This window comes from Chrysochloris asiatica, unplaced genomic scaffold (genome assembly GCF_000296735.1).
Source record: "Chrysochloris asiatica unplaced genomic scaffold, ChrAsi1.0 scaffold00161, whole genome shotgun sequence".
NCBI lineage: Eukaryota > Metazoa > Chordata > Mammalia > Afrosoricida > Chrysochloridae > Chrysochloris > Chrysochloris asiatica.
Window position 1 is genome coordinate 533,251 of NW_006408679.1, and position 14,871 is coordinate 548,121.

General features: G+C 36.9%; 1 protein-coding gene across 1 annotated transcript in view; it reads left to right on the plus strand.

Annotated features, from left to right (window-relative positions):
* The window catches only part of CEP170 (centrosomal protein 170kDa), a 172,241-nt gene that overhangs the window by 75,366 nt on the left and 82,004 nt on the right, over nucleotides 1–14,871 (plus strand). Inside the window, exons 5-7 of the mRNA XM_006871154.1 lie at nucleotides 5,100–5,576; nucleotides 10,930–11,093; nucleotides 11,280–11,573. Of these exons, the coding sequence (XP_006871216.1) occupies nucleotides 5,100–5,576; nucleotides 10,930–11,093; nucleotides 11,280–11,573 (935 nt within the window). The remainder of the gene's footprint in view (nucleotides 1–5,099; nucleotides 5,577–10,929; nucleotides 11,094–11,279; nucleotides 11,574–14,871) is intronic.

Below are 14,871 nucleotides of genomic sequence, written 5' to 3' on the forward strand. Positions count from 1 at the left end.
GGAGAAAGATGTTGCATGTGCTCCCATAAAGATTGTCACCATGGTTCTGCTCTGTCCTATAGGAATTGCTATGACTCAGAATCAGCTTGTTAGCAGTGGGTTAATGACACCTATATGCTGAATTATTCTTTTTTGAGATTGTATTTCTGTTTGTGTTACTTGCTGCTATAACAGAAATACCAGAAGCAGATGCCCTTAGCAAACAGAAATTTAGTTTCTCACAGTTTATAGTGATAGAAGTCCAAATTCAGAGTGCAAACTGTAGGGAATGCTCCTTGTCTCTTTTAAGCTTCTGTAGGCCCAACATTCCTCTGAGATCTCCATGTGTCTTGGCAACAATTTTCTTCCGGATATAGGAATTTCAAAGTGCAGGGACTGCAAATTCAAAGAATGTACTCCACTTCTGACTCTTCTTTCATGGTGCAGTTCTTCTGGGCTCTGCTTGTTTGTTTAACCTCTTTTATATCTCAAAAGAGATTGCATATACAACCTAATCCTGTAGATTACATTTAGCTTCATTAACATCATAGAAGTGAGGATTTACAACCCATAGGATCATTAGATCAAGGAGCTCTGGTAACGTAGTGGTTACGAATCGGGCTGCGAACCTTAAGGTTAGCGGTTCGAAACTACCAGCTGCTCCGCGGGAGAAAGATGAGGCTTTCTACTCCCGTAAAGATTTACACCCTCGGAAACCCTGTACAGGGTCGCTATGGGTCGGAACCGACTCGACGGCACTTAACAACAACAACACAGGATCATTAGATCAGGGCTGATCACATCATGGGAGTGATTGCATCCCATTAGATCTCTTCAAGGATGTAATGTCTATATCTTAACTGCTAAAGCACTGAGAATCCTAGCCCGGTCAAATTGACGCAAATTTTAACTATCACACTTCTCTTAATTGTTTTTGTCTTATGTCTACCACTGAATTTGGTGTAGTACTGACTTTAATCATCATTTCTATGCCCTTCCAGATTTGCCACATATGAGTAATAAAAAGGCTCTCTGTTAGGAAAGTTCGTGAACATCAGACTTACAACCTATAAGTGTTGTCATATCTATCTCTCTCATTTTTTAGACTAAAGAATTTTGTGTTAGACTTTGATTCCCTGATTATTCTTGTGTTGGAGAGTACGGGTTGGAGAAAAGAGAAAGAAATGCTTGTATGCCTACTTTGTAATAAGCCTTGTTTGGGGCAATTTAAATAATCTCACTAAATACTTCACTAAATCTCTATGAGAATTGAAGACCAATATAGATATGATTTATCTGATTTTAAATCTCACTCAGGTTTTCACTAAGCTAGGTTGCTTGGTTATGATCATTAAATGATAATGTGTTGCCTTTGCACAAGGTTTACTTGAAACCTGGTCCCTCTTTTTTGGTAGCTTCTGAAAGAGTAACCACCCAAACAGGCACCATGAATATTAGCCCTTTTGATATGTTTATCAGGACATTTGATCACCTTGTGATAAGATTGCAGCCCACTGGAATGATGATTTGTTGTTGTTTAGTGCCATCAAGTCCATTCAGATTCATACTGACCTTGCATGTTGTTGTTGTTGTTGTGATGTGCCATGGAGTCAGTTCCACTCATAGTGACCCTACACAGGGTTTCCGAGGCTGTAAATCTTTATCGGAGCAGACCTCCTCATCTTTCTCCCGTGGAACCGCTGGTAGTTTCGAACTGCTGACCTTGCGGCTCGCAGCCCGATTCATAACCACTACGCTACCAGATCCTGCATAGGGTTTCCAAAAGTTTCCAAGGATTGGCTTGTGAGCGTGAACTGCCAACCTGTGATTCAAACCAACGTTTGCAGTCCAGAACATTAACCCACAGAGCCACACCAGGACTCTGCAAGATGACTATTGTTGTTTAAAAAAGGGTATAAATATTGTTGGGTCGAAACTGACTCAATGGCACACAAACCAACAACAGCAACCGACAAGGGCTAGGACTTCCTATAGTATAACACATGTTCTTCTGTTTCTTGACACTGTTGGGTAACTGAGTTCTGAATAAATTATATAGTTATTAACTCTCCATACAAAGGGTAATTTTGAAGTCTGATTAATTTAGAAAGTGGCTCTTTAATTCATTTCATGGCCCTGATGGGAGTGCCAAGCCTTTAAATTTACAAGGAATTTGTGTTTTTGGCTTGTCTGTGATTTTGGTTAAAGTCTGTAATGCATATTGGTTTTCCATTCAAAATTTACATGCATTTTTATTTTCTCACATTGATTGCAATCCCCACAGTGTAACAGCATTCTTCTGTCTTGCTTCCAGTTTCCATTTGTCTTTCTTTACCACCCTTTCCTGCTTTCTTAGTCTTTGGCAAATGCTGCCCTTTTGATCTCAGATGGTTGATTATTTTACAGAGTGCAGCTCTGGTAGTGTAGTGGTTATGAATTGGGCTGCTAACTTCAGGGACAGTAGTTCTGAACTACCAGCTGTTCCGCAGGAGAAAGATGAGGCTTTCTGCTCCATAAAGATTTACAGTCTTGGAAACCCTGTACAGGGTCGCTATGAGTTGGAATCAACTCCACAGCACATAACAACAACAATATATCTCCCTAGTGTTGTTTGCCATACATGCCTCTCTATTGTTTGGCTGAAAATTGAGCCTCAAAATGAGTTTGGTTCTAGGCCTGAAGGTGTTTAACAGCCATAGTCTCAGGAGTTTCCACCAGTTTCTATCAAACCAGTAAACATTGGTGTTCTTTTTTGTTTGTTCAGAGCAGTTAGCAGTGGTAGCTGGCTACCATCCAGTTCTTCTAGTCTCAGGGTCACGGATACTGAAGTTCAAATAGTCCTTTAGCCCCTTGGATGTTTCCTTGTGACTTTGAGAACAATATTTGCACCATAATGGCCATGCACAAGCTTTTAAGACACAGTAGCTGCTCAGCAAAGTAGAATGTAGAACATTGTCTATGTGGACTATGTTGTGGTAGTTGTTATTTTTAAGTACTCTTAATTTGGTTCCAATTCATAGTGACCCAGTATAGGGTTTCCAAGGCTTTAAATCTTTGTGGGAGCAAAAAGCCCACGGAGCAGATGGTGGGCTCAAACTTGGACCTGTGGTTTGCAGTCTAGTGTTTATTATATGGAGCTGCCATGCTTCCGTGTTATTGTTAGTAGTAATAAACCCTCCCACTTGTCTCACCATCCTTCCCGTGTGATGGTTAAAAGTCCGTACTTGTCCCTACCATTAGTAGGAAACCTTCCCACTTACTCCACTACCCCAATAATGAGCAAAGCTACAAAAAGTTCTATAGGTTTGTAAGCTAAATTTATTATTTGAAATTGATAAAGTATACTAAACACAGTAAATAAATGGATGCCTATAAAATTTTTTAAAGTAACTTTTGTTAATGCGTTTATGAATATATGCGGAGTAGTTAATATTATTCTCATAGGTCTTTTAAGTGACAAATCTCCAGAGTCAATACCTAATAGACGTTTAATCAGAAAAAGTCAAATTAACTCTTTAATAAGGAAATTTTCCAAATTTGAGTTTAGATTATTATCAGTCAGGTCATTATTGGTATAATAGTGAGAGTTTTTAAATATTTCATTCTGAAATGGATGCTTTTTATATTAAAATTGTTACTGTTAGATACTCTCTTTGCTGTCTGTTTTTTAAATTGATTTTAGAAAGTTTCTTTTTCTTAGAAATCAATGTCTTGTATACCCTACTCCACACATTTGACTAGAAGGATTTTGCAGCTTCAGAGGAAAACATTGTATGATTGTTTCAGATTCAGAGTACTGCTAAGAAACCAATTACCACAACTGATGAGTCCTATCAAGATTTAATACTTGAAAAGATTTTCAAAAGACTGAATACTTCACTTAATGAGAAAATAATGCAAAGCAACTTAGCCTCCCTTTATTGCCGCTTCTTCCTAAAAATTTCTTATGCAAATGATTTTTATACCAACCTATCTAATAATAACCCAATGCTTTTTTAGGGAAATATATATCTCTTGAACTTGCTATTCATCATCTTGGTGGTTCTTTTGTTTTCTGAACAACAAAGCAGTTTTAAAATTTTTGTATTTGTGCTATCTGAAAACACATACTTAACACTTTCTAATAGTTCATTTTCATGTAGATACCTTTAGATATTTATAAGCTTATTTATTTTCATACCTCTATGTAAGTTTTTGTCTCAGCTGCAGATTAATGGTGTTCTAGAGTTGCATGCTTCTTTTGCCATATACTTATTGTTGTGATATTTATAAATTCAGCTTTCTTCTAAGAATTTTTGATGTTCTATGGACATTCTTCTGTATAAGAAAAAAATGTAAACTAATTTTCTTCATGAATTTGACTGGCAATTTGTATTTTCTGTTTTTTCGTTATTCCTTTCACACTGCTGCTTGGATTACAACGCTGCAGACAGACCACATATTTTATCTTTTAACTATTCTTTTATTCTTTTAAAATGTACCCATCTTTTTGAAAAGATCATACATAAGGATTAGTACTTCATGCCATTCTAAATATTATGTTTCTGAATGTGATGGTAAAGGTGAAATCATTACTTTTCGAACATCCCTTATATACTTGATGTTTGCATCCTCATTTAAGTACTGGCTCTTTGGACCTCTGCTTTTACTCATAGGTATTTCATATATGTTATATGATGAGTTGATAAGGATATTCATGCTTTTTCTATCATTCTAACATATATAATGAGCCTGGTTCTTTACCTGCATTTGATTTCAGTTCTTTTGTATTTTCATTTCTAGATACAAGTTGGAAAAGATATGAGTCTAGCTATTCAAGCTTTTAACTATTAATCTTTTAACTGCTTTACTATCCTTTTGCCATTGCTACTGCATAACTTGCATATGCTGCTGGTTGTTGAACCCTACAGAGGTTTAAACTGATTCACATTAAGCATACTGTTTATGATCAATATCCTTCACTATGACATTTATTCTCTGATGTAAATGCCATTGTTTTTCATCCAGACTGATCTGTCTTCTGTTTCTCATGGAGTAATAATATAAATGACCTTTACTGGATTCCCTCAAGTGCTAGAAATTTCCAAATATTTTGAATTTTCTCTTATTTTTTTCATTAGGATGCAGCATAGATTCCAAGCAAGTTGAGGAACAATCTGCAGCTGCAAATGAAGAAGTACTTTTTCCTTTTTGTAGGGAACCAAGTTATTTTGAAATCCCTACAAAAGAATTCCAGCAATCATCACAAATAACAGAGAGCACTATTCATGAAATCCCAACAAAAGACACACCGAGTCCCCATACATCAGGTGCAGGGCATGCTTCATTTACCATTGAATTTGATGACAGTACCCCAGGAAAGGTAACTATTAGAGACCATGTGACAAAATTTACTTCTGATCAACGCCACAAGTCAAAGAAATCCTCTCCTGGAACTCAAGACCTGCTGGGGATTCAAACAGGGATGATGGCACCAGAAAACAAAGTAGCTGACTGGTTAGCACAGAACAATCCTCCTCAAATGATATGGGAGAGAACAGAAGTGGATTCCAAAAGTATTAAAAGCGATGTTCCAGTTTACTTGAAAAGGTTGAAAGGTAAAGTGAATTGATCATTTGAGAACTTCATATTTTTTTGATAAAGAAAATTCATTCTTCACAAATCCCAAACTATCTGTTTGGTAGAAAACTCCTGCTTTTTCAAAGGTTAATATTTAATTTTAAAGCTTAAAAACCAGTCACGCTATTCATATCCAACTTATTCAAAACATAGTCTTTCTTCATTTTCTTGCCAAAACCAGAGTGGTTTTGTGAATTTGTATTTACATCATTAAATATCTTTCTTTTTTTCTGTACAAGATTCATTTAGTTCATCAGTGGAATTCCCTGAAAAATAATTCTTATCCTTTTCTTCTTTAAAGGAAAAGATATATTCTATTCTTCTCTAACTTGATGCTTTGAGTAAAATGTCAATAGGGTTTGAAAGAAATTTTAAGCCATTTGATATCAGCTCTCAGTTCTATTTTGGTATAATACTGCTCATAGAGTGTTTCAAAGTGTTCTCATAGAACAAGGCTTTTTTTGTTGTTGTTTAGAGGTACTTATGTGGAATCTTACGGAGTCCTGGTGTGGTGCTGTGGGTTAAACCAGACTGCAAAGCCGTTTGAACTGTAAGATTGGCTGTTCAGGCTCACCAGCTGCTCCTCGAAAACCCTATACAGGGTCACTATGGGTCGGAACTGACACGCCGGCACTTAACAACAACAACAATGAGGAATCTATTAATCTAATTTAAAATTGTTTTGTAAAATAATTCTTGTGAAAGTCACAATGGAATGTTCATTTGTAAAATACTTTATATGCTTTGTTCAACACTTGGCCAAAATAAGTAAAATCTTTATACCAGTACATTAATGTATCAACCAATCATTTTTCTACCATTGATTTTGCCAACAAAATTTGAGAATTAGTTGACTACAGTTTACATTACTATCTTTTAACAAAGTATAAAGAAAATGTTTTTGAGCAAACTTGGTTGCATGTTAGACCATTTTATTATTATACAATGAAATGATGGGCTTTAAAAGGTCAGACTTACCTGATAGCTCTAACAACTTAATTGGGACTTGTGTATGTGCTACATATTCAGTAATTTGAAAAACAGTGAGTAAATTTACAATCAATGACAAGGTGAATCCTGCTTAACCTGTATTTTATCCCCTTGGATTTTGATCAAGTAGGGAAGAAGTAGTATTCTTTTGCTTATTTTGGACTTCCTTTTAAGACATTACAGGTTAGTGTGATAATGCAATTACCTAGTTCTTTGATGTGACCTATTTCTATATTTAAACTACAGCTAGCAGCAATTAACTGACACATATATTAGGAAGACCAGGTGATCTGCTTCCATAAAGATTATAGCCAAGAGAACTTGAAGATACTCAAAACCAACAAAGGATCTTTACTTCTGTTAGACAATATTAGGAGGCTTGATCATGTGCTGTAGGATAAGCACTGAACTAATTGCAAGATCAGTGGTTCAAACCCACCAGTCAGAAACCCTGTACAGGATTGCTATGAGTAGGAACCAGCTGGACATCACTTAACAACAAAAACAGGCAATATTAAATGTATAATTAAGAACTGTATATGTTTATATAGGCTAAAGCAGGAAGCACAGTAACTCCATAAGATAAGCACTGGACTGTGAGCCAGAAGGTCCGCGATTTGAGCCTGCAAGCGACTCCACTTGAAAAAGATGAGGCTTGTCGTTTTCTCGAAGACTTGTTCCAGTTCTCAGAGACCCTGTATAGGATTTCTCAGGAGCAGCTGTTGAGTTTGAACCCCCAATCTTGCAGTTCAAACCATCCTTGAGGGTCCAGAGCATTATCCTGCAGCACCACACCAAAACTCAAAGATTTAGAGCCTCAGATGTCCTATACAGGGTTGCTGTGAGTTGGAACCAGAGCCACAGCACTTAACAGTAATAACAGGTTGAAGCACACCATCAAAGCAAATGACCCATTTGTAAACTAACCATTTTTATGAATTTAATACATAATGCTGGTATGAGGCTGTATGAATCTTCAAAATTTGGAAATAATTTAGTGTTTTTTAAAAAGCACTCAAATATTACCACTCCCACACCCCACACCCACCCCTAATAAAAGAGCTCTAAAAGAACCTTTTAAAAGATGCCCTATTTAAAATACCCTTCTATGTTAATGGTACAGACTCCTGATGTGGTGCTGTGGAATAAAGTACTGGACTGCGAGGTCGGTTTAAACTGTAAGATCAGTGGTTCAAACTTACCAGCTGCTCCTTGGAAACCCTATACAGGGTCTCTATGAGTCGGAATTGACTCGATGGCACTAAACAATAACAACAATATTACAGAATAGACTCCTGGTTGTGGCACTGTACTGCAAAGCACAAGGTCGGCAGTTCAAACCCACCAACTGCTCCTCAGAAACCCTACACACACACATACACACACACGGTCTCTGTGAGTTGGAATTGACATTATGGCATTTAACAACAATATCACAGTAGAAGTCCTGGTGAGACACTGTAAGATAAACATATAACTGCTAACTGCAAGATCAGCGGTTCAAATCCACCAGCAGCTCTTCAGAAACCCTATATAGGGTCACTGTTAGTTAGAACTGACTTGATGGCACTTAACAACAATAGCAACATATTATAGTAAGTTCCCTGGTTATCAACATCTGACTTACAGGTAATTTATACTGTACTTCCCCTTTTGGTTATATAAATTTACCTTTACTGCTTTCAACAAATTTTTAGCAATCACCTTAACTTGTTGCATGTGCAGCTTTGAAATCACTTTAAATCAAAGCCTTTCTTACACTAAAGGAAAGCTAAATAGCAACTGTATTCTCCTGATACAAGCTAGCTAAAAATTCGACTTAAAAAGCATACGAGCAAATGGATCTCATTCCTAACCTAGACTTCCTGTATGGTGTTGTTGTTGTTAAGTACCGTGGAGTCGGTTCCAACTCATAGTGACCCTATACAGGGTTTCCAAGGCTGTAAATCTTTACGGGAGCAGAAAGCCTCATCTTTCTCCCACGGAACTGCTGATAGTTTCGAACTGCCGACCTTGAGGTTAGCAGCCCGATTCGTAACCACTACACTACCAGAGCTCCTTCCTGTATAGTAGTTTTTTATTCTGCATTATAACTACAGTGAAACCTGTGAGAACCATAAGTTTTTAACCTTGGACAGGATGTAGCTTACCAGTTTTCTCTTGCTCTCTCTATTAGTGGAAAATACAGTGAGAGCTGGGACTCGATGGGACTGCTGTGTTTGTCAGGGTCTTGCAAGTTTTCCACCTTTGACAGGATGAAAAATTACCGCTTTTCTATCATCCTTTTACTGGGAAATACTTGAGTTTTCCCTCTCTAAAAGATTTCCTTCTTACACAGATTCTGGCTGTTGAAAATTCTGTTGTATTTTCTATATTAGCCATTATTTTAAAGTAATGATTTTTAAGATGTTCTCTGCTCGTCAGTCCCATTTGTGAGTCAGCCCGCGTCCAAATGAAGGCATTAGTGCCCATATGTACACTGTAGGCCCATATACATTAATGATTTGATATTTTTAAAGAACTTACCAGATATAAACAAGCAAATCACTATTTTTCTTCTTAGGTGATTTATAGGTAGAATATATATTCCAGTATATTGCCATTGTTTAAAATTTTAGTCGCCTTCATTTTAGTCTCTGGTGTATTACTTTTCCAAGTGCCGTTCTCTCTTCTGAGTCTTTTCACTTCTTTTATATACATTTTCCAATCAGTTCATTTTGTGTTAAATCATTTAGTATCAGTTGGTAAGCTCTAAATCCATTTGAAACAAACACATAAACACATAAGCATTTAAGTTAAAACTCAATTATTTTTATCCCCCAGTCTCTTGTACTTTGAATCTTTTCATCTCAAATCATCATTTTGTTCCGTGCTGAATTATTCAGTAGGTTGCTATTGTTGTTCTTAAGTGCCTTTGAGTTGGTTCTGACTCATAGCACTCTGTATAGGGTTTACCGAGGAGTAGCTGGTGGGTTTGAGCTGCTGACCTTGTGGTTCACAGTCCAGTGCTGATCCTGTAGTGCAACACCAGAAGTCATAGCTTAGGTAAATCTGAAAATCAGAAGTGTTAAAACGTACCTGGTTGGCTAGATTCATTTACAGTTTATAAAGAAGCCATAATTAATTTAAGCCAAGATTTGTAATACAGTCTAAAGCATGAAGAATGACTCTTGACTTGCTCCTAATTTTATGCTATAATAATATAATAATTATGATTTGATTATTTCTCTTACTGTACTTGGTTAATGAGAATTTCTAAAGTAGTAAAACATTAAGTAATTTTCATAAAGTTTCACATCTGATCACTAACTAAACTATAATAGGTTAACTACTTAATGATTTTTTCTGATTGTGATACAGGAAAAAAAATCTGTTAGGAAGCTAATGTTTCAAAAACCAAATATATTCTAACTTGACTGTGTGCTTTATGTAGAAGACAGATTTTTTATTTCATTTTATTTAGTAGTATGCCATTTACTCAATAGGTATTTAAGTTTACAGCTATTTCATAGATTACTCTTTTCTTTGATAGGCCTTTGATAGCATACTTTATCTTACTCTGAAATTACCAGAGTTTAGCACACAAAAATGCAAATTTTCAAAAGTTCTTAGCTATAAAAAAAATATGCAGTAATTGATGGGGTTAAAATTTGAATCCTTTTACTAGAAAGGAAAGGCATGATATACTTTTGAAAGTATGGAATATTATTGAAAGTTGGTACCACCACATTTTTATTGCATTTAAACATTCTTTTCCTTCTAACAATTGAAGTTTAGTGGGATCAGTCTTCCAGTCTGTCTCTCTAATGGTAGAGTTTTCATTGCTTAAATCAAGCACAGTTTGTATTCAGGGTAAATGTTTATTGATAGTATGAATGCAAGTTATCACAGATGCTGTCACATGGCTTATCTTTTGCAGCATTAATGGGTTATTACCAAGTTAAAATTTGTCCATTGCCACCAAGTCAGTGCCAGCTCTTAGCAACTGTAAAAAGGACTAGAACTAGCTCCTTGGGGCTTTAGGGGCTGTAAATCTTTAAGGAAGCAGACTGCCTTATCTTTCTCCTAAAGAGCAGCTGGTGTGTTCGAACCACTAGCCTTCAGTTAGCAGCCCAACACTTAACTCATGGTGCCAAGAGGGCTCCTTGAAAGAAAGGCAGCCTTTTCAGTTGTTAATAAAGGATAAGGACTTTGGTTGATAAAAGTTACTGAAAAGAATGTATGACTCTGGATGGAAAAGGGAGATAAGGGCAAAACAAATAGCACTTTTGTTTATGCTTCCAATGTACTCCAGGGGATTTTTTTTCCCTTTTCTATTATATGCTTTCTTTTTGTGTCCAGGAAACAAACATGATGATGGCACACAAAGTGATTCAGAGAATGCTGGGGCCCACAGGCGCTGTAGCAAACGAACAACTCTTGAGGAACACATAAGGCGCCACCATTCAGAACAGAAAAAAATTCAGAAGGCCCAGGCCGCTGAAAAGCATCAAGACCAAACTGTTGTAAGTCAAAATGCTTTTATGGTTGCATTCTTTGATGAAGACAATCCCAGAAAAAGACAGTCATATTCTTTTACTCAAAGTGTGGGAATCTTATGTCAGGAAACTACTTATTCAGCACCACATACAAACCTTGAAAAAGCAAACTCTCCAACAGCAGATGCCAAAGTGGTTTCTTTGTCTTTACAGACTAGCTCTGCGCATCACAGAGGGGGGCATGGTGTTCCACATGGGAAATTGTTAAAACAGAAATCAGAGGAGCCATCGGTGTCAATACCCTTCCTACAAACTGCATTATTAAGAAGTTCAGGGAGTCTTGGGCACAGACCAAGCCAGGAGATGGATAAAATGTTAAAAAATCAAGCTACTTCTGCTGCTTCTGAAAAGGAAAATGATGATGACCAAAGTGACAAGGGTACTTATACCATTGAGTTAGAGAATCCCAACAGTGAGGAAGTGGAAGCAAGAAAAATGATTGACAAGGTAAATAACTGAAATTTGGACATGTTGTTAGTTTTCTCATGACTTACTTGGCTGTTGGAAATTATTGGAGAGTCAACACGAAGTACCTTCATTCAGTCTGTAGTATTGGAGCTTAAGGATTTGGGCAGGCATTGGCAAGACTAAAAATAAAACCAAACTGCCTTCTGATTTCATTTTGCTTATATTCAGAATTTTCATGAGTTTCACATGTACATACTGTACATTGAAACTGTCTGGGTCATTCAAGGTTGCAAACATTTAAGATAGGAGTTAGAAATAGTATGGTTTATTTGAAAAAGCTTGCTTTTCACTTATTTAAACACACAGACACTTTAAAAAAAAAAAAAAAAAAAAAAACCTGACCAAAAAAATCAGATGGCTATGACTTGTTATCATAAACATAATATTAGCTTATGATAGCTAACCACAGGTTTCCTACTTTCTACTTTCATGTTGGAAACAGATACCAATACTAATGCTAAAATTAATTTTGTTTGTTCTTTTTTTCTTAAGTTCCATTCATTGTTCTCTTTTGTAGAAAGAGATATGAAAGCCAGCTTGTTTATAATACTTTTAAAGTCAGGTATATACCTAGTAATAATGATTATTTACATTTTAGATTTGTTCATTGGTGTGTATAATAGTTGTTGTTTGATTTAGAAAGTTGTTTTCCCCAATTTTGCCCATGGTAATAGAAAGTTGACTTCAGAATCAGCTCCTTAGCTTAGCTCCCTTGGAAATACATAAAAGTTCAGCCAAACTTATATTTCTGTGTTCTTGTTATTCAAACACACTGGATTATAATCTGCATTGAAAATTAAATGGCTAGTGATTTGTATACATAAAAACATTTAAGATGTACTGGTATAGATCATGCATTTCCAGAGTGGTTTCTCAGGAAATGGGCAACATAAGTCTTTGAACTTATGTGCATTATTATCTTTTTTATTTATATTTAGAGTGTGTTTTATTAATATGGGTGCTGTGGGTTAATGTGCTAGACTGTAAAACCATTTAAACTGCAAAGTCAGCGGTTAAAGTTCATTAGCTTCTTTTTGGAAACCCTAATACAGGGTCGCTCTGGGTCAGAACCAACTTGAAGGCACTTCACAACAGCAACATACACAAATACTTTATAGTCATAATTTATTAAGCAGTTCATGTTCAGATATTTTACTGCTGAAGTGTATGACTCCAAACTTTGGAGTCCCATTAGTTTAAAAATAGATGTAATATAATAGATACTATGCTCTGGTAGCGTAGTGGTTACGAATCGGGCTGCGAACCTTAAGGTCAGCGGTTCGAAACTACCAGGTGCTCCGCGGGAGAAAGATGAGGCTTTCTACTCCCGTAAAGATTTACACCCTCGGAAACCCTATACAGGGTCGCTATGGGTCGGAAACGACTCGATGGCACATAACAACAACAACAACAATGTTGTTGTTGGAGTCCTGGTGTGGCGCTATGGGCTAATGTGTCAGACTGCAAAGTCGTTTGAACTGCAAGATCGGGGTTTCAAGCTCACCAGCTGCTCCTCAGAAACCCTATACAGGGTTGCTGTGGGTCGGAAATTGACTCGACAAATTGACTTAACAACAATGTTGTTGTTAAGTGTCATCAAGTCAGTTCTGACTCATAGCAACCCTTGTTTCCAAGGAGCAGTTGGTGGGTTTAAACTGCCGACCTTGTGGTTCATAGTCAAGTACTGATCCTGGGTTAGTAAAAGGAAATACAGAATTTGAGAAACATTAGATGATAAAGCCAATTTTCTGTTTAAAGAATGCCTTACAAGGCCACACTATTAGCGTAGAAAATGGCCCTTGGTGATTTTTTTTATCGTTTTAAGTTGGTATATATTTCTTTTTTTGTAATGCTGCCGAGTCATTTCCGACTCATAGCAACCCTATAGATGGTTTCCAAGGGGAAGCTGGTGTGTTTAAACTGCAGACCATGCTTATCCAATGCTTATCTTACAGCGCCACACCAGGATTTTGCTTTAGATTATCTTAAAATCTATAACTTTCACTAATTGGTTATCGAGAACAATTTTTGCTATTTTAAATACTGTCAAGTGGAAACTGAAAGTTTTTTTAAAAAGGGAATGAATGTTGAGAAGTTTTAAAATTCACATTAATAGTGTTATTATCCTATTATGCCCTTATTTGGTTTATGGGTATTTTATTTATAGTGACTGATGTATTCTCTAATGAAAGATTATGTTCCAGTGAAGGATTATATTATAGTATTGAGAACATGGATTTTTGCAAGCTAACAAATCTGAAGTGAAATACAAACTGCATATATTAGGTGTGTGCCTGTGAGTAAATTAATCTGTTTAAGCCTTGGGGTTTTTTTAACATGTAAAATGGAACAAATGTCACTTCATTAAAAAAATTCAGTAAGATATATAAGAAGATTTATCATAATAACTAGCTTTAAGAGATTGTATAAAGGATACATTTGCCCTCCTGACTTCATGAGGGAGAATGAGAATCAAACTTATTAACGGCCTTAGGCAGGGGCAGACATCCTTCAACCTCTAACCTTCTCATTAGTTCTTATTTCCATCTGTCCCTTATCACTCTGTACTTCTCATCTAGATTCAGTAATTAATTGCAATGTTGTTGTTGTTACGTGCCGTGGAGTCGGTTCCAACTCATAGGGACGCAGTACAGGGTTCCAAGGCTGTAAATCTTTACGGGAGCAGAAAGCCTCATCTTTCTCCCGAGGAACAGCTGGTAGTTTTGAACTGCTGACCTTGCGGTTCGCGGCCCAATTCGTAACCACTACACTACCAGAGCTCCTTAATTAATTGCAATAGCCACATATAACTCAGAATGCTCACGATTATGGGGTTTATTAGTACATTGTTGTTGTTTAGTGCTGTTGAGTCAGTTCTGACTCATAGTGACCCTGATTAGGGTTTCTGAGGAATGACTGGTAGATTTGAAATGCCAATCTTGAAGTTCATTAGGGAAGTCGTTGTTGCCGACTCATAGCGACCCCGTGCACAGTAGAACGACACAATGTCCGATCCTGGGCCAACCTCACTACCGCTGCCACACTTGACACCATCAGTGATGCCACCTCACCAATCCATCTTGTTGGGGGGTCTTCCTCTCTTTCTCTGACCCTCCATCTTACCCAGCATAACATCCTTCTCAAGCGACTGTTCCCTCCTGACAATATGTCCAAAGTATGAGAGACGAAGTGTAGCCATCTTGGCCTCCAAGGAGCACTCTGGCTGCACTTCTTCCAAAACAGATCTATTGGTTCTTTTGGCAGTCCATGGCACTTT